The 24560-nt window shown below is 33.4% G+C and overlaps 2 protein-coding genes across 2 annotated transcripts; one reads left to right on the top strand and one right to left on the bottom strand.

Annotated features, from left to right (window-relative positions):
* Window positions 1-212: 212 nt before the first annotated feature.
* On the bottom strand, window positions 213-1786 carry LOC128188134 (trafficking protein particle complex subunit 2-like protein). The gene is made up of 5 exons (XM_052858994.1): window positions 1656-1786; window positions 1326-1498; window positions 953-1040; window positions 761-840; window positions 213-460 (listed from the first exon to the last, which is right to left on the bottom strand). The coding sequence occupies exons 1-5, from the start codon at window positions 1686-1688 to the stop codon at window positions 421-423; spliced, it is 414 nt and encodes a 137-aa protein (XP_052714954.1). The 5' UTR covers window positions 1689-1786; the 3' UTR covers window positions 213-420.
* On the top strand, window positions 1737-23697 carry LOC128188135 (uncharacterized). The gene is made up of 11 exons (XM_052858995.1): window positions 1737-2101; window positions 2926-3064; window positions 4750-4886; window positions 10923-11100; window positions 12221-12733; window positions 16893-17355; window positions 17454-17536; window positions 17644-17827; window positions 17952-18188; window positions 22507-22547; window positions 22856-23697. Exons 1-11 carry the CDS (start codon window positions 1737-1739, stop codon window positions 23651-23653), a joined length of 3138 nt encoding a protein of 1045 aa, XP_052714955.1. The 3' UTR covers window positions 23654-23697.
* Window positions 23698-24560: the final 863 nt, after the last annotated feature.

Raw genomic sequence — 24560 nt, 5'->3', positions numbered from 1 at the left:
TTCCATAGATGTCCATCCATCATAAGTCGCTTGTGCTGATTGAATAAGGCATTTTACCTATTTTATAATCCAAGTAATGTTTGAATGGTACTTGTATTCGTGTATAAACATTAAAAATTGGAAATAAATTTTATTTCCAGTTCAAATTGTGACCAGACCACTAAATCTTAATTAAAACATTGTAAATATATAAAATTATTAAACCTATCACATTAAATATCAAATAGAAATTTATTACATGTTCATTTAATTATTATGTACAAACGTGCATGTAAATATATTTAAATGTTGAATGCTTCTGGAACATACATGTTTTAATTAAAAGTTCATAATTAAAGCAAATGATAATGAATATCAAAGATGTCTATAGTCTTGATTGCACAATCCTTCCGCATAGATGACAATTCTTAATGGTTTCTTCTAATCATGCATCATGGACATTACCACATTTTCAAATTTCCTGTAAACAAAATTACCAATTTTTTTTAAAAGAATAATTTTTTACAAAGTAATATAATTTCAATGTTCAATACATGTATTATAATTCCTATGAACAGAAATTCAAGACTCCTCTGATGCCAATGTATGTCCTTTTATGGTTCTTTATGCATCTATATGTATGTTTATTAATATGGCCCATATATAAAAGCATTGTGGTGGGGTTGTTTTGGTCAGAGGAGTCTCAGTTTATTAAATCATACTGATTCTCAAGACGTCATTCATAAGAAAAAAAAATTGTGTAAGGTAATAATTTACTTACTGTGACGTTATATTTTCCCCTGGTGTATAAAATGGGTTACAGACCATGTCTACATATGCATTGTGTAATTTTCTGAACATCTGAAAAAGTAAAATGAAATCATATTACCAATTTTACATTTACCAGGTACCTTCAAGATACAGATCAAATAAATCAGCTATGGCTTTGTATTGAATAGTTTCCATTACTCACACTTCTGATTTCATTATCACGTAAACTGGAATTTATGGACTCCACCACTACAACAAATTTGACTTTTGTATTAGTAACATATCCATATCTAATAAAGTTGTAAGGAAGACTAAAATCATAGAAAAATATACAACATGAAAATTGCAACTCATATTGCTTTAAATTATGCAAATATATATTATTTTGTATATTTTAATAATTCAGCAACCTGACCTTGGTCCTGAAGTCACTTAATTTTAATATAAAATTGAAAGCTGTAATCATCTCTGATTATCAGTGCATAAGACAAGTAAGTTGTCTGTACTATAAGGCAAAAAGAAGGATTTGCCATAAGGCCAAAAAAAAACAAATCATGACGTGAATGAAAGGATACACTTTGTAATCTTCTGTTGGGTATAGCAAGCCAAGGTAGAGCTCCCGGAGCTCATTGGTGTTCTTTCCGACTGAGGAAATCTTTTCTTCGACGACATCCAAAGAAGTGTGCACAGTGTAGTAGAACTTCAGCTCATTATCTGTTGGGATTGTCTTGATAAACAGGGGGTAATTCTAAAAAAAAAAAAAAAAATAAGATTAAAAATTATAAATAGTAATGAAAAGTTGTAAATACATTTTGTCTGTTAGTGTTAAGTAATGTACAACAAATTGGAAAAGTCAAGTCTCAAATGAGCAAATAGCATGTGACAAAAAGGTAAAAGAAACTTACTTCTTTTGCAATGACAGCTACACAAACCGCCATGTTTGTTCCCTTAAGAAAATGAAAGTACACTAAGCGATCGTTCTATGAATGCTTCTATTTAAAAGAAGACATACAACAAAAGACTACGTCTTCAAAACCTGTCTAAATCAAATAAATTATAAACAAAAAAATGTCATTTTGTGTAAAATAATTTATATATTAAATTCTATGCACGTTGCAATTTTTCCTATCGCTACTTTCACTTTGTCTGCAATGGCGAAGAGAGTTGCAGTGATCGGGGCTGGGGCAGCCGGGCTGTGTGCCGCCCGTCACCTGAGTGCCAGCCCTGATCTATTTAGTGTGGTTTGTTTTGACATGAGTTCGACAGTGGGAGGGACCTGGAATTACACTGATCTCACGGGAAAGGACGAGCACGATCTCCCTGTACAGTCGTCCATGTACAAAAATCTCAGGTCAGTTACATCACTCTGACAAGGCCGCATTCTAAAAATAAATCCAACTGAGGTATAGTAATTTGAAACTTACAACAAATAAATCATAATGATGTAAAGCTATTTCAACCCAGCATAATTATGGCATGCAACACTCAATCACATATTAATTTATAAGGTAATGTATTATCATGCCTGTTACAGGTATAGGCTCTATATAACGGGAATATCTGGAATCGGTATCTGGAATATCAACTTATGTGGCTACTCCAAGACTACTCTAATCGATACAATCTTAGTTAAAGAGTGCATGACTATGTAAAACTAAGATTCACTGAGAATTTTTGTGGGTTTTGCTCCAGTTACATGCTCATGACATGAGAGTTGTTCTGCCCATCTACCTGCAAACGGTTTTGCCTCATCTTGAATTTGGCAAGACTTACTTGTACATGTATTAAAAGAGAAATGATATGAGGAATTTGAATTCCTTCATCTCAAATTTGCCTACTGACAAGGGCAAAAGAGGCAAAATTAAAATGGGGCAAATATTTCCATGTATACAGTGGTCATAATTGATGGGTTCCCAGTTTTACTAAGAACGTTAATACCGGTAGCTGATAAATGTTATGACTTATCAAACTAAATAAGGAATATATTCTGTAAATATTTTCATACCCAAAAATGGCCAAAATTTCCTGAGAGATTTTACTACATGTACATGTACTGATTTACCACTTTGCTGATTCAAGCATTAATTTTCCTAAACACCCTGTTTTCAATACATGTCCATGTCATTATATTACGGTACTTTTGTAAGTATAAATTAAGCTTTACTTATTTTTTAGAACCAATTTACCAAAAGAAGTGATGGCCTTCCCTAACTTTCCTTTCCAAACTTCCAAGCCTTCTTACATAGTGCACCAGGATGTTTTAGAATATCTAGAGAGTTACGCAGCTCACTACAATCTATACAAGTACATCAAGGTATGAAACTTATACAATAACACCAGTATTTAACTCACTTTACTCTACACTTTTCTCTTTATACTGTGGAATTATCAGAATTTAATGATGGTTCAATTTTTGTGTTATTCGTGGGTAGCCCTCACCCATGAATTTACATTCTCCATGAAAACAACTTTTGAGAGAGTTAATTTCCTTACTGAAAGTCAAAACTGATGCATCCAAGAAATGACACCCCCAGGAATAAGCAAAAAACCCGCAATCCATAAAAATTGGCCCCCAGGAATTTAAATGATTTCACAGAATTTGAAACAGTCATTGGGTAATGGTCGATTTGGTGGCTGTGCTATGAAACTTTCACATGGGGGTTATGTGTCAAGTCATGTGTATTGTTTGTGGATGAGGATGATGCTTTTTACTATAAGTAAAGTAGGTCAATGCCAAGGCAAAACCACTCAGATGGGTATGTGACATTTTACACAAGAGCCTCACATCTTCGCTAGCCAAGGGTTTTCGGTCCACTTTGCTCCCCATAAATGGTGAGCAAAGTGGACCAAAAACCCTTGGCTAGCGAAGATGGAGCCTCAAGACATTCTAATTAATGGATAAAGGACACGATACGTTTGTTCAATTTTACCGTAGATAAATTTCCCTGAAAAATACTATATATGACTAATATGGTTCCTTAAGATGAACATAAATATACTGTATTCTTTGCTTCCTTGGTACGGATATACATGTTAAGTTTTTTCATAATTTTTATTTTGATTCAAATGAGCACAATTTTGAAATATGACATCAAAATATTAACCTTTTCCCATTTTTACAATTTTGCATGAAACATCTTGTTTTTAAGCAATTTTTCCATCAAAAAAAACATTGAGCAATTGCTTGAACAAACAAACAAAATATTTTCATCAAACTAAAATGTATCTGTCCAAAACATAAGTGACACAGAGTTTGAAGTTTATTTTTGAAGTGTCGCTCAGTATTTCCCATTAAAAAAAAGGATAGGAAATGTTGATTTATGACTGACTTTGATTGAATTAAAAAAATAGTGGTACTTCTGACTCCCATAGAGTGCAAATAGATCAAAGAAATAGGTGAAAAACATATATCATTATCAACTATTCTAAAAAAATAACACAACAATTAAATGTACCTTAAACACTTTTAAAAATTGTGAATTACTGTAGATTCCTTATTTTACGCAAGTCCTAATTCCGCAATTCAGCCATTTTCCATCAAATGGCGAGAACATGGAATGACGAATGCCAAATTTTTATCATAGTTTCATGTAGTTTACATATGTCCAAAAAATAAAAGAGAGATTTAACAATTCGTGAGATGCGCTTCTCGCGATTTTACACGGATGTTAATTCCACACGTTCAAGTAGGAATCTACAGCATGGGGGCCAAATTTGACTTGTATCATATATATAGCTTTGTATTCTTTATTCATTTGCATCTAACCTTGTTTATGCCAAAAAATCATAAGTGGGCTATGTTTGTTAAAATAAGTTGGATTTTCCCTATTACAACATGCAAAATGCAACTGAATGCTATTAGATCAAATCATAGTAGACATTTTGAGGTCACGTTGTTACACAATTTTATTATCCATATTCATGAACAAGTATGAATTGAATCAAGGTGATTTATATTTCCAAGTACTACATAAGGACGACTCTGACATGTTTTGATAGCTAAACACTATGGTTACCAATGTCCACTCCAGACCATGTGAAGGAGAGAGGGAATTATGGGATGTGTCGTACTGTCCAGTGTCTGCTCAGGACAAGATCCTTACCCAGGAATTTGATGCTGTAATGGTCTGTAATGGGTGAGGAGTTTGATTCTTTACAGATTATTAACGTTTTCTGGAGTTTTTGTCTGTGATAATACTACAGTAACTAATCTTTGTAATGCATAGTCCAATACAATTCATCGATGACGCAACATGATGCATTGTGGGAAACAAGCGCGGTTTGCATTATCATATAAAATGGAATTAGCGTAAAATGTCAGTAATTTAATATTTAATTGAAAAATTGGTGAAAATTATATAAATTATACATGTATAAGTAATAAGGAGTCTTTCTTTGAATATTAAGAGGTGGTCAAATATGATCGAATCTCTCATTAAACCCTTCAGGCTTTTTTGGATTTGATCAACGCCACCATAATCGATCACCTCAAAATGCTTAAAGACTGATTCCTTATTCCTTGATTAATTAAAATGATTTTAATATGTTTATTGTCACCTGAGTGATAAAAAATTACCAGGAAAATTTAAAATGAAACATATTATGAAATTGCTGGAGCATATAATGTTACCCCGTTCTGTCCTTCCGTCCCTCTGTCATTCACTTTCTGATCATCATCATCATCAATCGCTCAACAACTGCTGCTCACATTCAACTCAAATTTGAAATATGTATGCTTCCTACGAATATACAGGTTGAGACGAATTTGGTTCCAGTCTGATGTTTTTTGACAGAGTTATGCCTCTTAAACTTAGAAAAAATGGGAAATCCACTTTATGATCATTATCTCAACAACTGTTGCACACATTTAGCCCAAAATTTGTTATATGAATGTGTCATAGAGATGTACAGGTTGATTGTGTTTGAATTCGGTTTGGGTCAATGATTTTTGACAGTGTTTTTTGTATTAACTTGTTTGAATTTAGTTTCATTTTCTTAAAGGAACTCATTATCTCAACAACCATTACACACATTAAACTCAAATTTGATATATGCATGAATGTGTCATAGAAATGTACATGGTGAGTTTGAATTTGGTTCCAGTCTGATGATTTTTGACAGAGTCATACCTCTTGAACTTAGGAAAAAATGGGAAATTCTTAGTTTCCACTCTCTAACTTTTGAAGTGCATATGTAAAGTTTATATTTCATATAAGGTGAATTTATTAGAAAGTACAGGTTAAGTGTGAACTTGGTTCCAGTCTGATGATTTTTGACAGAGTAATGCCTCTTGAACAGTTTGTTCCCGTTTTGCACACATTTGAAAATTAGGTATCGAAAAAAATGTGTGCAAAACGGGAAATTGACCAGGTAAGATAATTGCTTAATTGCTATAGTCTATATCACAGTTCCTGTGAGGGCTATTGACAATGAAATAAGTAAAACATATGTACTCCCAATTGATATTTACATCTATTTTATGTTACAATATAAATTGCATAAAAGCACATTTACATAACAATTGACATGCATGTTCTTGAATTTAACTTCAAACATCAATCTGGTCATGAACAATTTCATTAATTTATTTAAACAAGAAAGGTTATTGCAAAAATGTTGGATATGTAATGCTTTTGTTTTACTCTGTCTATAGGAAGTACATGTACATGTTACAAGTTTGAAGAGAAAATATATTTTAATATTCAATTATTGCTGACATAAATTGAGGAAATGAGTCTAGTGAAAATGCTGCTAAATATTTTTCATTTATGCTGTGGCTTGAATATTCGAAGACAATAGACAAACTGTATGATGATATGATAATAAATAGGCAATTTTATATGCTTCAAAAACTGTAAAGATGTTTTCAGAAAAACCTATCAAATGTAGACCTTATTCATGCATGTTCAACCTTCCTCAGATTGAAGTGTATCGAATCAATATTAAGATTAATATTTTTGTCGGAATTTTTGTGCTCCGTGTTTTTAGCTACCGATTTGGAAAAAAACATAAAAGTGACCTGCAATATATACTAAAGCGGTGACGTCATAAGAACTTATCGAATCAATATCAAAATTGTTATTTTTGTTGGAAATTTTTGTCCTTCATGTATATTTAGCTACTTATGTGAAAAATCAGAAAGTGATCCGCAATATATACTAAAGCAGTGTTGTTAGAAGAAGTACTGTCAAAGCCGCTACTTCAAAGATTGAAATATTTTGTGAGAAAGATCTGTTTCCTTTCATAATATTTTTTTGTTGATACCAATCAACTAAACATGCGTTTTACATATTTTGCAACCAAGATATAAAAAGAGACACGGTGTACCACATCATCTTCACAACGTCTTGACTTTGTGAAGATGATCAGTGAGTGGAAAGAACTATATATGATAAGAGTTAAATTTGGCCCCCGTAATTCGCCATTTTTTAAGTGTTTCGGGTACAATAAAATGTTAACTAATTTTTTAGAAGAGTTGATATAAAATATATTTTTCATCTATTTTTTTTATTTATGTGCACTCGCTGTCAGTATATGACGTCAGAAGTGACGCCATTTCTATAATTCAATCAAAATCAGCCAAAACTTGATATTTTTCTTATCTATTTACGAATGGTAAATATAGAGCGCATGCTTGAACAAGAAAATTTTTTTTGTCACTTTTTAGTCTTGGCTAGATACATCTCTGATTAAAATATTTTATTTGTTCAAGAATGCGCTCTATGTTTTCGGAAGGAAAAACTGCTTGAAAACAAGCTGTTTTATGCTAAAAATGCAAAAATGGCGGGAAAAGGTTGTCTTTACAATGTCATATATTTCTAAATTGTGGACACTTGAACCAAAATGAATATTATGTAAACACATCACATACATATCTGTACTAAGAAAACAAAGAATGATAGTAAAATGATGATGTTCTTTTTAGGGGGCCATTTTAGGCCCTTATCATATATAGTTCTTTAAGACTAAACTTATCACTATCTTTATTTTATCAAATGAAAAAATGGTGATATTTATTTGTTATCATACCTAAAACACAACAAAATATCTATCTTCTTCTTGTTTCATCGTAAAGGCGATGGTAAAAATACAGGTATTATTTTTGACTGAAAGCAGACTATAATTGCTATCAAAACACAAATCACACCTATTGTTCTATACCCAGTCATCAAATGTGTGCAAAACAGGAACACATCCTCTTGAACTTAAAAGAAAATGAGTAATTATACCCCGGCTCCAAAGGAGAGTGTCTATTTGTCTGTCTGTAACAAAAATTTCTGTCGCATTTTTCTCAGCAACTATTCATTCGGACATTTTTTGTTACACTATTTGTTAAGGCATGCAATATCGTGGGATAAATTATTCATTAATACCAATCAGACCTCAAGTTCCTGTTAAATGACGACTTTGTTTATATTTAGCCTAAATTTTCAAACAAAATTTCTTCAAAGATATCTCAGCAACTATTTATTGCAGATGCTTGAAATTTTCACACACTATTTGTTTAAGAATGCAATATCATGTAATATATTTTTGAACCAATCGGACATCAATTGCCTGTTAAATGATGACTTTGTTTATTTTTAGCCTAAATTTTCAAACAAAACTTCTTCAAAGATTTCTCAGCAACTATTTATGGCAGCTAGATGCTTGAAATTTTAACACACTATTTGTTTAGGCATTCCATATTGTACTGAATATATTTTTGTATCAGTTGGATGCCAACTTCCTGTTTAATGACATTTTTGTTTATTTTTAGCTGAAATTTGTTGACAAATTTTCATCAAGGATTTCTCAGCAACTTATATGGCAGATACTTGACATTGCAACACACTATTTGTTTATGCCAAGTCATGGTAAATACTTTTGTATCAACGTACCTGCTAAAATTTCAAAGCTGTTATGTGGGAGAATTTCCCCCTTACCAACTTGGCTAAGGGGGAGATTTTGCGTAAACGACGATTTTTCGTGTGAAATGCAATATATTCATATGATATATGTTAAAATACCTTATTTTACAATTGTAATACATTTGCAATCATTTTTGATTTTATTATTTCTATGACTGTCAGTTTGCAATTGCAACTTGTGTTGCAGTGTTCAGAAAATAAACCATTATTTTGTTTGCATATAATAACTTTGGAGGGCCCTATGATAAAATCTAGCTGTTGTTATTACAAGAGAAAGCCCGGTACATGTAGCATTGGGGCGTTAATTGTATTGTAAAAGAGAAAGTGCTTTGTGACACTTAATAGAATTGAAAAATATACTATAAATGCTTTCTGCATGGTTTTTGGAGTTGAAAATTTGTAAGAGAGAATTGCCAATTGTTTGTACTTATTGGAATGTACATATGAAGATTCATATTTATGTCTGACCTGGTATTTTAAACATGAGGATGAAATTGCAACATGTGAGAATAAAAAGCACGTATCCCATTATCATGCAGTGTGCTGTCTGCGTTTGCTATTTTTGACTTGTAAATGACGTACACCTGTACATGTGAGTCATGTTCAGGCGGTGTAAAGCTGTGGATGTCTGGGGCCCAGTGGTAAGGGTGTAGGAGTGTTAATCAAGCTGTTCAGGAGGTAGATGACCTCTTTTCATGTAACATTGGTGAGTCATGAGTATAAGTTTTTTATTGCATGTCTACACTCTTCATCATAAAGTGGAATTTAACAGGCTCGTTCTGCAAGACAAGTTGTTCTGTTTCACAAAAATATGGTAAAGAAACCATTTTTATGCAGTTTAACAAATCAGATGACATGAACATATAGAAACAAAAACATGATTGAGGCTGAAAATTTTTTAATTCTTCTTTTTCTGTTTTTGATGTTTAGAATGTTTAAGAGCATGTCTACAAGAAAACCATGCAAAATGTGGTGGGAGCAATTTAAGGTTCTTTGATCAATTACCCATACTTCATATTTTGTGTCGATCTATATGAATTACTTTGCCACAAATTTAAAAAATTTCAATTAATATGTCCGTTATCGACTCAACAATAGAAATATATAGGAACCCATTACTGTATACGTATTAACTGCATCAACTGCTGAAGTTCATCGCCTTTGTGTTCTCGGCTTTCTCATGTTTATTGTGGTGTACATGGCTTCTATCACTGATTTTTTTGTAACTCTTTCGTTTCTTCTTGGCTTAAAAAAAATGGAAAATAACTGGTTGACTCCATTCAACCCTGGTAAATATTAGGTCACGTGTGATAATAAAGGTCTTCTTGAGCTAGTTTATCTAGGACCAGATCATACGTCCAGACCAATGAATTAAAATTAGTGTTTAATCAGATATATTGCTCAAATTTTCTATTTACTAATGAATATGAAAATCTGATAAACTGCTTTGTTTCAAGGTTCGATCAATGTACTGTGCATTATTTGAGTTTTGCCAATTTTACATTATTAATCACTTTCTTTCATCTTTGTCTTAAAGGTATACAGTTGCAATATTTATCTCTTTTACAATTCCAATTCTGGTCCTTTATGTTGTACAATTCCAATCTTGATCCTTTATGTTGTGAAATTTCAATCCTGGTCCTTTTTATGTGGCAGTGTATGATAGTTCACAGGCACAAAGCACCAGCAAGCACTGCAAGCTATAACAACAACGTTTTGGGGAAGAGCAAATTTGATTTAATTACTATTCTCTTTGACATACTGAATTTCCTACCATCAGAATTGTAAATTTCTGTTTAAATTGCATATGGCTGCCAATGTCATGTTCTCGCGAAAACAGGTAAAAATGTATTTTAAGTATGCTATGCATTAAAAAGATAATAAAACATTCTCCTAATTCCAAAAAAATAGTCCCCACTCATTTCAAATGTTTTGACTGTAACAGATGAAATTGAAGTAAGCTGTAATTATATTTTCAATTTTGCCATTTTATGTTCCATGGTCCTAAATGTTTACTGGTAATCATATTCAATAGTTTGTATTCAAATTAATGGTTGGGAAGCAGCATATAGAAAGTAATATGTTGCTAAAATATGATTACCGCTAAATGTGGTACATTTGCAGACCTCAATCTAGCATCATCAGATATGCTTATGTGAATGCAATAGGCTCAGTTAATGAAAATGCTGATAATGCTATACCATTAATAAATAAGATGTCTTTAGGTTTTAATCTATTGTTTTTCATTTTGTTATTTTAAAGTCACTATGCTCTGCCTCTGTATCCCACAATTCCTGGAATGGAGGAGTTCAAAGGTCAAGTGGTACACAGCCATGACTACAGAATTCCAGAAATGTTCCGAGGAAAGAGGGTAGTGTGTCTCGGAGCAGCTGCCTCTGGACAGGACATAGCCATCGATGTTTCCTCGGAAGCTAAATTAGTAAGTGTTGTTTTTAATTTTTTTGTATCCTAAAAATTAATGATGGAAAGGAGGGTAAAGGACTATACATGGTTTGAGCCTGAAATGGCCCCCTTACTGTAATTCTTGGTTTTCTTTGTACAGAATACATTTGAAGTTTTTTCATACGGCCACACCAATTTGATTTCTTGACCTTCGGATTTTAGGCAAAAAAAATATTGGGGCAAGCGGGTGATTTATTAATTTTAAAACTAAAAAAACTGAAATTTGAAAATTTAGGGGTGACATAAAAAAAAAGAGGCGAGCGATAATATTTTATTTTCAGATGTCAGTTTTTTCCTATGAAATACATGTAAAAAGCAGTAAAAAGTTGGTGACTATATTCGCCATTGTATCAGACCCCTCCTGATCGCTAATAATATCCAAACATACAGGCATTGATTATACTTGCAAACTTGGCTGATAATCTAACGGGAAATTTTTTGGTATGATCAATGTAAAAAAAACCAGCACAATCACCACTGATAAAAAAGATAAATGAACAAAAAATAGAGCGGGAAACAGTATGAAAATTTCTGGATGCGGGATTTATTTTTTAATATTCTTTTTTTGAAAGCCCATAGGCACGTGCGCACGGATCCAGTGACCAAGAAATCAAAAATGGTGTGGCTTAATTATTTTAAAAATATGACATAAATTTAACCTTTTCCTGCAAATGTTTCATAAAGCGAATTGTTTTTGTGCAGTTTTTCTGAAAGAAAATATTGAGCAATTGCCTAAATAAAAGATGTATCTATTCAGTTCTTATCAATGACATAAATTTTGCTCCTGTTCAAAGTGTCGCTATATATGTCCCATTTAAAAAAGATAAGAAAAATATCAATTAACGGATGATTTTGATCGAATTATAAATTTAGCGTCACTTCTGACGTTATATACTACCAGTGAATGCAAAAAAATCAAATATATTTAATATCAACACTTCTAAAAACTAACACAACAACTTAATAGGAATAAGGCGAATGTACCAGGTAACTGATTTTTCTGTGAATTCCTTTTAAGCTTGTTTACTGTATCAATGTTTTACTGTAGAAGTTGTTTACTAGTTAAAGATATGATTGGATCCCTTTAATTGTTCCAGGTGTACTTGAGCCACAACAAAGCAAGGCTTGAGACATATCTCCCAGAAAATGTAAAACAGAAGCTAGGAATCCAGGCATTAGGACCACACTCTGTTATATTTTTGAATGGAGAGGAGGCGGAGATAGACATCCTACTGCTTTGTACCGGATATCATTATCACTTCCCCTTCCTGTCCGAGGATTGTCAGGTCCAGATCTCTGATGAGAGACTCACCCCTCTGTACAAACACTTGATCCACATCGATCACCCAACAATGGCATTCATTGGCATTCCTAAGACAATTTGTCCATTTCCTCAGTTTGACGTACAGGTGCGATTCTTCTTGTCGGGGCTGTCAGGGAGATTCAGACTTCCATCCAAGCCTGACATGTTGTCCGACACAGAGAGGGACTTCCAAAGGAGGTTGTCTGAGGGTCTACCCCCGAGGTACGCCCATGTCCTCGGCCCCAGGCAGTGGGAGTATAATGACGAGCTGGCACAGTTAGCGGACATTGAGCTCATCCCTAGGGTGGTACAGAAACTGTATGATTATGTCCACGAAACCCGAGTCAAAGACATTGTTCATTACAAAAACAGGAATTATAAACTAGTCAATTCTGAAGACTTTCAAGCTTTATAGCAGGACTGGGTCTAAGGAATGAATCCTTTTATAATAATGGTTGTATCTATTAACACATTGTACAGACTGTTTATCTTTTAATGAATTTTTAGCTCATCTAGGCCACAGACTTGAGTTAAGCTTTTCTGATCAGATCCTTTGTTGTCAAGCCATCTATTTGTATATTGTCTGTAACCTTCCCACAATTTTCACTTTGTCTCCAGAACTCACCCGACTGATTTCATCAAAATTTGGTACAATTCATCATTGTGCCTCCCTTCAATATTGCTTTGCTGTTGTCTGTCGGTCGGTCTGTCCACCAACAGTTTCCGTTCATTATCTTCACAGTGGATGCACATATTGATATGAAATTTGGTATACAGGTTTATCATAACAATATCTAGGTCAAGATCAATTTTGGGTAAGATCGAGAAATGTTTTACATAGTTATGCCCCTTAGACTTAGAAAAATTTCAATTAATTGCAGTTTCCGTTCATTTTCTTCACAGAGGATGAACATATTGAGTTGAAATTTAGTATACATGTCTGTCTTAAAAAAATCTAGGTCAAGTTCGATTTTGGGTACAATCGAAAAAAATTTGACCGAGTTATGGACTTTGAAAACTCCAATTGCATTGTATTTGCAGTTTCGGCCATACATTTTCTTTGTAGAGGTTGTACTTACTGAGATGAAATTCGGTATAAAGAATATTCTAAAAGTACAATCAAGCATTTTTTGACAGAGTTATGTGTCTTGGACGAAGAAGAATTTCAATTATTTTCAGTTTTGCAAGATAGTGCAAGCTCCTTTTTTCAGCCATAACCACAAGATTATAAATGAGGCACATGGAGGTGTGCAAGGCTAAGAATAGGCAAATTTTGAGGGATTTTTTTTTTTAAATCTGGATTTTTTTATGGAAGGAATGCTGAGTTCCTTATAAGATATGGAAAAATGTAGAAGATTGTTTCTGGTATTTGGGTAAAACTAATGAATAAATAGGAAAACTTTCTTTAATTATATAGATATTGATTTGTATAAATTATGATCCCAGAAATCAGGGTTTGGGAATCAGAGATAGAATTATAAGAAAATATAGTTATGTATACATGTACACTTTTAAAGTATTACTCAGAAAAATGATGTTGCTCATGGGCTTCTTGTTACCTATTGGATTTTAATTACATGTACTAATAAATTGATTTTGATAATAAAAATTTTAAGAAGCCAATGAGTATTTAGTAATCTGCTACAAGAATTCCATGTCAAATGAAAAGATCACTTCATTAGTTTAATAAAACTGAATGTAAAGACATTAGGTACAAAACTAGGACTTCCTTCTCTCAAGTAATGTAATGCATTCAATGATCAGCTATATGTTGCTGTCTGATATTGCTGACTCAGTATACCCATAAGGTGATCCATGCATGGGGAAAAAGGAGTTTATTTTTTAGGGAGGCCGACTTTAGTTTTCATTGCGCATGTTTTTGCACATTCTAGTAAAATATACTGTTTTTATACCTTTTATGAAATTGTTTGGATACTATTTATTTAAATTGTACACAATAAACAAACACAGATAAAAAATGTTTATATTTGTTAAGAAGTTTTTTAATATTTTAAACAATTTTTACGTTGTGCGGTAGGTGAGCGTTGCCATTGTGCTTTTTGAATAAAATGAAGCTTTGTAGGAGTACGAAATAAAAGAAAAGAAAAAGTAAAAAGTTGAAATTTCACACAGAATAATATGCTATCATGAGGATTATTTTTCTTAATTTTTGAATGAATCCACATTTCTCATACTCAAAAATATAGCAAAATTTGGTCCATTTTAATATTTTGAGATAATGAGATGACCCCCACTAAAAACCAGACGGAAATACAATACATGTATACCCATATTATGATAGACTCTAAATAAGGAATAGAAATAAGGTACAGTTACCACACATTATGTCAAAGTTATCATAGACTCGAAATAAAGAGCAGGGAGAGAATACAATTGCCAAACAATGAATTTATATTTGGTTTATGAAAAAACTGAGGACAGGGGGTCACAGTTGTAATACAAATGCATGTCGATCTAATGCATCACAGACAAAATATTGATGGCATGGTGGAAACAATTGCAATCAAGTTAATATAAACCCAATGTGGAGGGCACTGACGAATCAATTGAAAGTTGCCATATAAAAAATGTGTCAAAGTGGCTTTTGATTGAAATACTTTTGGGGTATATATAAACAAAATATTGAGGGCTACAGTTACAATGCAGTAAATGTATATCCATAATAATAAGAACAGGAAACCCACAACAGCAATATATTAGAAATCCCAGTGTCAGTTGATCGCGGTCATTGCGACCTTGCACCTGCAGCCTCGGGTAGACTGAAGCTGTGGGTGTTTGTTGTCCGTTTCTTAATGTTTGTATCTAGAGGTGTGAATTTAATCTATAATAGAGAGGTTGAGATTTAAAACGTGTACGGGTACGCGTACGTGTATTAAAACTACACGTACACGTACACGTTTTTATAATTTATCAGTTGAGATTTCTTAACTTGTAGGATATAAATGTGTACGTGAATCGACGCAGTTTTGTGACATGAATTTGTATAGTTAATTCCAAATAAATGGTAAAATTCTTATAAATTTTCATGCATAAAGTTTAAAAATCTATATAATGTATCACAAGAACACATTCACTCATCAATAAGATTTAATTTGTTGTAAAAGGCTACACGTTTGAACTTACGTGTAGACGACACTCTACAAGTTTAGAGAACGTGTAGAAACCATGTCGTCACAAAAACTGATGACGTAATTCGCGAAGAATTTAGGTGATTCCCCTAGTTCACGTACACGTACCCGTACACGTTTGAAATCTCAACCTCTCTATTAAGTAGAATGCGGTAACTTCTGCTGGTAAGATATTTACATTGTGTGTTAGTTTATTGCAAGTCAATATACAAAGCTGAAATAAATTACATTTTTAAAAAAAAATTTGCAGCTCAACAAATCAGGTGCCATTTCCTTGTTGAAATTAATAACCTAGAAATAAAAGTTTTGATTAATAGCCTTTCCAAATTATTTTTCTCCTGGTGTTTAAATGTTTAAAAAGCGCAGCTTCACAGCCACGCATAGTCACCAATTTTCTTTATATTTACATACATAGACACACTTAGCATGTAAAAGCAGATATACACAAAAAGTTGGTTGCTAGGGGTAAGCGTTGCCATGGTAAACGAGGCTAAAGATTAAAAAAAAATTGCAAATGTTACATAAGATTATGCCCACTAATATAAGCTATAAAACATAAATCAGCCTTTGTAATATTGTCAATTTTTATCTTATATAAGATAATTGATTGAGAAACCATTACTTTTTAAACTGTTACTACGAAAACCACTTAAAATCGAAATTGTCCATACAATTCTTTACATGTAGATTGAGATTTTTCCTTCTGCTATACACAGTCACGTACAAATGAATGTAAGTACAGCAACAAGACTTCCTCTCTGTTTCATATTTACATTCAAAATCATTCTATGCCGTCTCAACTAATTAGGTAGCAGAAAGCTGAAAAACAATATTTCACAACATAATAATATAAGAAATATGGAGAAGCTAAAACACTCGCCCATTTCCAACTGCAACTGAGTCGCTTTTAATTCGGCCTGAACACCTCTTGGACAAGCTCTGAAATCAACTCCAAAAATAAAAGATTGGTATGTTTTTTTAATTGTTCATTTCTTTGAAAAAGGAAAACTTACATTTTATAAGCTCTGTCAATTTGGCCGACAGAAGTTATGTCTGTTAACCTATTTAACTATAAACAATGACGTCAATTACGTGAATAACTCTTGCGTTTTTATTCCAAAGGTGATGTACTCATACTTTCATTTGATTCGTGCAATTGCCCAGCATAACCAATTTAATTAGCACTTAACAATATAAAAGACTACAATTTGTCAATAATTCTTAGACAAGACGATCGTAGAAGTTCATGCTCTAATCATGAAATCTGAAGCCGCAAAAAATACATTTGATGATGAAATCCATCCACATTTTCGAAAGCATGCCAAAACCTTGGCGACTGTTGATTTCAAAAGACAAAAGCTTCCCCCCATACGCTCTCGATCCTCTACCTATTCCTGCAGTCGCCCGACCAACTCATCCGCTGTGGAAAGGGTGAGAAATTTCAGTTTGTCGTCCCATGGAATCGAGAACAAAGGGGACAGTTTCAGAGTCATATCTCCAATCACTGGTTCACCTGGAAATACAACCAAGTACCATGAAGCCAATCCGAAATTTCTAAAGAAAAGACCCGCTTTTCGGAAAGAGCAGCAGTTTTACCCGACCAGCGTGACGCTGGAGGACGACAACGACGACTTCGTGAGACCCGTATGTAACAGTATAGGATCTTGCAGCACGAAGGGAGGCTTCAGAATCAAAGTCATCGGCTACAATTCGGTAGGGAAATCCATGATGATCAACCAGATGACCACCTCTCAATTTATCGGTCTCCAAGATATCAAAGGTAAGCGAACAGTACCGCGTTATATATTTTGTCGAAACTGTTTTAAATGGCGCATTTCTCCCTACATTTTTAATGAGTTATTTTTCCCTTAATTTTAGACAACACAAATCTCACCAGTGTGTCGCTTTCTCTTGATGGAGAAGAATCCACCCTGGAGCTAGAAGAAGTCGCAAACGACAAGGTAAGACGGAAATCGGGAATGACAAATAGGTCTCGGTAATGAAACTGAACAATTCCTTGTTATCTGTCGGTAAAACAATATTAACCAGTTCTTGTTTTATTTTGCAGATCCATAGACACAGTGTGTTCGATGATGCCTTCATCATGATTTACTCCATATCTGATGCAGCGTCTTTTATTTACATCAAACGGGAGGTGTGTCGTCTGCGGGAGAAGATAGACGTGGACCGACCGATCATCATAGTGGCCAACAAGACTGACCTCAACAGAACGAGAGCGGTCACTTCCTCAGGTAGCTACACATTTCTTTTCATGGATATCCACATATGCATTGTCGCTAAATTTGAAGAAATGCTTTGTCAAAAAAAAAATCTGAAGATTCCCAAAAATATGAATGCGATTGGTTTTTTTTGCAGAGGGTAAAGCTGTGGCTCATCATTACAACTGCAAGTACGTAGAAACGTCGGTGGCATTCCAAGTCCGAGTCGACGAACTCCTGGTGGCGTTAGTGAGACAAATCCGGCTCACTCTTGACCCAAAGACAATGATTGGGAGGTCCAGCGCTGACTGGAACAGGGGGCCGAAGCACCTGCCCAGGAGGTTCATCAAGGCGCGCACCTTGTTACAGAGACTGTTTGGTAGGAAGCCAAGAAGTAAAAGAAACGGCGAAACGTGTGAAGAAATATTTAGATTGTGAATTCGTGTTTTGTAAATATTGTTATGAATGTTAAAATATAACCTACAAAAAAGTATAGAAATCTGTTAAGTTTCTTATTTTTTTTGGGGGGGGGGGGGTGGGGGTGGTTGGATATAACATATATACATAACACACATAAAAAGGTTATGTATATTTTTATGCACTGGTTAATACCTTTTTGAAACATCAAAGAAAGTATTTTCATGTTTATGATTAATTAAGGAATAAGGAATCATTCATTGAGTATTATGAGGGTGATAATTTTGGTCTGGGCGTGATCAAATCCAATAAAGCCCGAAGGGCTTTATGATAGATTTGATCACGCCCCGACCGAAATTATCATGCACCTCATAATACTAAAAGAATGATTCCTTATTCCTTATATTTATATAATTTTAATCCATCGTACGATTAAATTTTAAAATATAAATAAGGAAACCCCGTTTGCGCCCCAATTATACGTCATTTGAAGTTATGGGTTATATAGTACAAAATTGATACGTAGCAAAGACACTGGAAAATGTAAATATTTACATTTATCTCTGAATCATTTAATCTATTATCCATAAATAGTGAGTATATAAAATACGTAAATATTTATTACTCAATTCAGTGTTTTATTGACATCACCATGTTGGCATACAGTCAAAATGAAATCAAATGACAGACAAAAGAATATTATAACATAAAGGCTATATACCATGCAAGACAGTTTTATACAATTGTTGATTGTTGACATTGTTGATCGGAACGTTACATAAAAAGAACAGCAAATTTTTCCACAATAAGTGAAGGCTATTATTTTAACTACCACTACTCGGAAGTCTGATTTCAGTGCTTACAAGTTCGTAAAGTTCGTGCTCTTAATGCCAGGCACGTAGGCGTGACGTAGCGTCAGCATCGGGGGGGGGGGGGGGGGGGGGGGGCTTTTCTCGCAGCAAATATTTTTCTTAAAATTGAATAAACATGGACCCCCCCCCCCCCCCACACACACACACTTGTTTGGGAGCATGTATAAATTAGAAAGAATTAATTAGGAAAATAACATAACCCCCCCCCCCCCCCAATCTGTCCACGGATTAGGATTTTATGATTTGCGAACTTCATGAACTTGCCTTTTTTGCTTCTCAAGAGTTTTTGGATTAGTCTGCTCCCCTTTTAAGACCGATGCAACGTGCCTGAATGCAGTTTAGTTTCGATCGATGGAAATATAATTCATGGAAAGTCAACACCAACATGTTTCAAAAAGACAATGAATACCAATGTAGATATTTTTAATTAAAGCTTCTTAAAATAAAGTTGACATTTTAGTATTTTGAAGCACTTTTTAAAGGTTAAAGGAACGCAAATATTCAAACGAAGAAAGGTTGTTTCACTGGATCGATCGCGTCAATTTCAGTCTTGTCAGTTTCTGTATGAATGAGAATAGTATTTCTTAAGATTTCTCTCCAAGAGGGAGAATGCCAAAGGATAGAGTCTATTTATTAAAAGATTCTTTCGTGCCAAAGTGTATGTAAATATACTTGTATTAAGACAACCGTATGTATTCCCTAATATCGCTGCTATCAAACATAATATATCATTCTCTCCTTTTTGAAACAGCCAAGTCTTTTCCTTGAATAAAATGATCAAACTTATAGACCCTTTGCCAAATGATGCTTGGTCAATGAAGATCAGAATACATATGAAACCCCATAGCTGCCTAAAGTTCAATTTCATTTGATATGAATATTCATTTGGTATATCTTTATCAGTTTATATGCAATCATTATATCATTGCATGTTATATGATATTACTACTTCATGTATGAAAGTTATCATATTATTTGAAATTGACCTTAATATTCGGGATCGGAATTCACAAAATAACATTAAGGGCAGAAGAAATTCGAACTGCAATGTGAGTTTTGTGGGTTACACTTACAGGTATATCCCTATTAGGAGTGTTTTCAAAATAGGTACTCGGTATATCTATAATGATTATATAAGTTTTCTGTTCTGGTTAAAAGCCTATATTTACAAAACTGAGTTGCAATAATCATAGTAGGAAATAGAAGTCATGCAAACACAATGTATGACGGAATAATGAACGACTTTACCCATTACCTGTTTACCTGCTTGGGACCAATCATTATGTTAAATTAAAGAAAAAAAATTAGCCTGTTTTACCCAAATAATTATGAATGCATCAACCCGATAAACAAATACCCACCAAAATAGTACATTTCCGTCTGTGTTTTTCTTTCTAATCATTACCCCAGGGGCTCGTCATAAAGTTTTTTCAACCTTTTATATATACTACCTCTATACAATAAAATACACGTGTATTTTATTGTATAGAGGTGGTATATATAAAAGGTTGAAAAAACTTCGTGACAAGCCCCTGTGGGTGCAAAACACAGTTTTATATGTAACGTTATAAGGACGTTTTCACATTAGGGGCAAGCAAACCTGACCCCTATAAAAATAAATTGTTAAAACATGTTACATATATATCTATATATCAATAGAAAGATAAAATCGTGAATTTTTTAAATATTGAAAAATAATGCACATGTAACTTAATGCTAGAATTTATTTGGCATTCAAAACATGTGGAAAATAGACAAAAGGATGCCTCTAAATGCTGTACACCCATGCATTTTAGGTTCCCCCTAAAAGCAGAATGCAACCAAATCAGCCATTTTTATTTCTGTACATTTTCAAGAACAAGTCCTTAGGCATCATTTCATAGTATTTTCAGGGTACATTCGCCAGCTTTTGAAAGAGCTATGTTACCCACTAAAAAATTCATGAAATTCTGCATGTGTAAAATCCAGATGTTTTTGGAGTTACCGCCCTTTATTTTAGAGTCTCACAAAATTAATTTTTAAAATTTTTCTACATACTTTTTTCATGTATTCGAAAGATAATTCACTATATTATGCAACTGAGAGTTTAAAAAATTGATTTTCATGTATACCGCATAAAAATAGCAGGAAAATCCCTACCCATCATGCTTTTCCCCAGAGAAAACCCCCCTGGATTTTATACGAAACTGTGTTTAGCTACCTGTAATCATTACTTATTGCTGGGTAACTAGAATTACCAAAATACCCATGATTTACCGAAATGCCCTTCAAAAACACCGAAATGCCTCATTTGAGCACAAATATTTAACATCATAGTTTAAATCTAAGTGTTTAAATGTATTTCCCCAATTTTCAGTTTGATAATGTAAGTATTTTGACATAAATAGAGATTTTTAACATGTGTAAACATTGGGTTAAGAACGATAATTCTTGCATGAATTGCTTTTCACTCGAATAGAGGTGTGAAATTTTATTCCCAGAATAAAATAACTAAGAATTGAAAATAAAAGTTTATCAGCTTTTATTTTTTAATATCATATGATAATCATCAAAAATCCATATAGAGTGGAAGCAACTATAAAAATAGGAACTATTTTAAAGGGGTGCATCGATTTACCCAAAAGGACCCAAAAGAACCCAAAAGGAACACAAAAGGACCCAAAAGGAACACAAAAGGACCCAAAAGGAACACAAAAGGACCCAAAAGGAAATTTTAACGTTCATTAAATGCCATAATTTACAATATAAATGTACTAAATATTATCTACTTGGGGGAGAGTTGTTTAAAAAATTAAAAAATCTGAAGTGTAGGGTGTTAGCCGCTATCTTAGCACCTTTTATTCATTTAAACGTAGTTAATATGATAACGTTGCCCAGCTCTTGCCACGTGGAGGCCATCCATTTTAAGAGCCAAAATTTAGTATTTTTGGAAAAACAAAAAGCCAAAGTTCCAAATTGTTAAAAACTGTTAAATAAAAAATACAGAATAGAGGTAATTAATTTTTTTAAATGTAAAAAGGAAACCTTTTTTTTCTTATTAAAAAAATAAAAAATAAAAAGTTCTTAATTTTAACATTTTTTAAAAATAAATATAAAATCTTTATAAAATCGTTCCGAGTAATTCCTTTTGTGTTCCTTTTGGGTCCTTTTGTTTTCCTTTTGGGTCCTTTTGGGTGTCTTTTGGGTGTCTTTTGGGTCCTTTTGGGTCCTTTTGGGTAAATCGATGTACCGATTTTAAAGACGTAATTCCTAGGCCTATCAGAATTGTTCCTTTCTCTTGCACACGTATATAACACAAGTTCAAGTATTATAATAAACATACATTTATTCATAAAATTAACTTTATATACAATAACTATCTATATGAAATACTAGACATACACTCTTTATGGCGTAATAATGGGCATTTTGGTGTTTTTGAAGGGTATTTCGGTGTTTTCACCGGGTATTTTGGTAAATCGCGGGTATTTCTGTAATTCTATGTACCGCTTATTGCTCAAACGCTCCAGGCAGAATTCCCACATTATACAAAACTGAAAAAAATATCATATACAGCATCATTTTGGAATTACATAATGGAAATCTTCAGGTTGCATGGATAAAAAAAATGGAAGATAGGTTGCTTCTGACCTTAAACATAAAATTATAGACAAAAAATGATGTCACAATGTACTGGTGAGAAGTGGTACTCAGCGAGAAGTGGTCACACGCCAGTATTGTTATACTGCATCTCAGCAAGGGATTAACATTCTTTCAAATCTTATAATTACAGATGAAAATCATGTTCAGAAATGCATCAAAACACCTAGCCAGGCACATGTTGGAATTCTCTTCAACTACATGTCTTATGAGCTACAGTAGATGCATTCAAGTAAAGCTTTTGAACTCTAAACTAAGAGCAACCTGCTCCCCTAGGTACTTCTGCAATGACCCTCCCAAAAAACCTCCAAAAAAAGTCATTCAACATGATGAAAGGACTCGGCTTCACTTGAGTATTGTCAATGACCCTAAACTGACACCGCGGGTGAAGCATTTGATGGTCACAGCCTTGATGGCCAAGGTCAAGTTTATTGACGATGAATTAGGACAGCTTGTGTATGCTGATCCATATGGAAAAGATGTTCTACAATTCATAAAGACCAGGAGACTAGTCCCCATGCTTGGAATACCAATATCGTGGGTTTTGGCCTTCCTTCTTCCTGTTAATGTGATTGTTCAGGTGTCCATGGGATTGATTTTATCAGTCATCAGTATGTTAGACTTTTACAGGGTTATGAGAGGCATGAGCAAGAGAATCTTCTTTATTTACTATGAGCCTCAACATGATATGTACACAGCTTTGACTCTGTCAGGTATTCAAGACTTTGATTCAATCCATTTCAAAGAAGAGGACTTCCAGCCTCATGCACTTGATGGCTTTAACAAAGTATTGCTGCATGGAAACAATTACTCAGTGTTCCGGGGGAAAGATGCATATTTAAATGACGTAATCTTTGAAACATTGTGGAAAATAAAACTTGATACTGAAGAGAAAGACAAAGAAGAAAGAGTGAAATTGAACCAAATATAAGTTCATTTAAATGAGAAATAAATTTTTAAAATACTCTGAAAAGGTTTATCTATTCTGTTATTTTTATCCATGTTGAACAAATCTACTATCAACAGTATTTTTTAAAAAATGTTATTTTATAAAGTTGTACACGCTGTTTATTATATATGACTTTAAAGCTTTAGTTTGATACTAAGGAAAAGACAAAGAAGAAATAACTGAAACAAAACAAAAATATATAGAGGGTTTAGTGGTTGTGGCCATTTTTATACTATGTTAACCTCCTTGCAAAGAAGAGCTCTATGTTTATACCGATATATATAAGTAAACATTCAAATTTCAAAGGTAGAGTGTTTTGAATTATTTTTTACTTGTGAAAATTTATTTCTAAAAATATCTAAAATGTTGAGGTAGATCTGATGAATGATTTGTTGACTATCATGCCTCCTTAAGGTGGTATGGGACATCTGTCGATATTAATGTGGATTAGAGTACTATATAATTGAAAAACTTTCACCGGTTTAGAATTTTCAAATTTTACAATATTTAACCAAAAAATAGCTTTTAAAAATATTTGAAAAGGTAAATATTGTAAAAACTCCCAGCGGGATTCGCACTCATGACTGACAGGTTCGTAGTAAACCCTCTAACCCACTGCGCTACAGAGTGTCACAAATGTTAGGTGACCATTTTTGGAAAGAAACCTGTTATATAATTACACTTTATTTTATTTTTTTATTTGGATAAATAATACGTCACAACATGGAAGTGTCCCATACCACCTTAAGGGAGATATCATGCCATCTTGTACACATGTGCCTGAAATGTACATTGTAAACATTTCTTAAACTGACTTGTCTAAGCCAAAAACTGACTGAAACTGCTCTCAGAAGATAAAAAAAAGGGCCAGGGGTCACATCGCTCACCT

Source organism: Crassostrea angulata, chromosome 6 (assembly GCF_025612915.1).
Source record: "Crassostrea angulata isolate pt1a10 chromosome 6, ASM2561291v2, whole genome shotgun sequence".
Taxonomy (NCBI): Eukaryota; Metazoa; Mollusca; class Bivalvia; order Ostreida; family Ostreidae; genus Magallana; species Magallana angulata.
Note: the sequence above shows the minus strand (reverse complement) of the source record. Positions and strands in the feature narration are given on the sequence as shown.

Coding starts and splice junctions, on each gene's coding strand:
- LOC128188134 (XM_052858994.1), bottom strand. CDS start 1,688: ATGGCGGTTTGTGTAGCTGTCATTGCAAAAGAA. Junction 841..952: donor GTGATAATGAAATCAGAAGT/GTGAGTAATGGA, acceptor TTACTTTTTCAG/ATGTTCAGAAAATTACACAA. Junction 461..760: donor GGGGAAAATATAACGTCACA/GTAAGTAAATTA, acceptor TTTTGTTTACAG/GAAATTTGAAAATGTGGTAA.
- LOC128188135 (XM_052858995.1), top strand. CDS start 1,737: ATGCTTCTATTTAAAAGAAGACATACAACAAAAGACTACGTCTTCAAA. Junction 4,887..10,922: donor GCTGTAATGGTCTGTAATGG/GTGAGGAGTTTG, acceptor GTTATTTTAAAG/TCACTATGCTCTGCCTCTGT. Junction 12,734..16,892: donor TTGAGCTCATCCCTAGGGTG/GTACAGAAACTG, acceptor CATTTTCGAAAG/CATGCCAAAACCTTGGCGAC.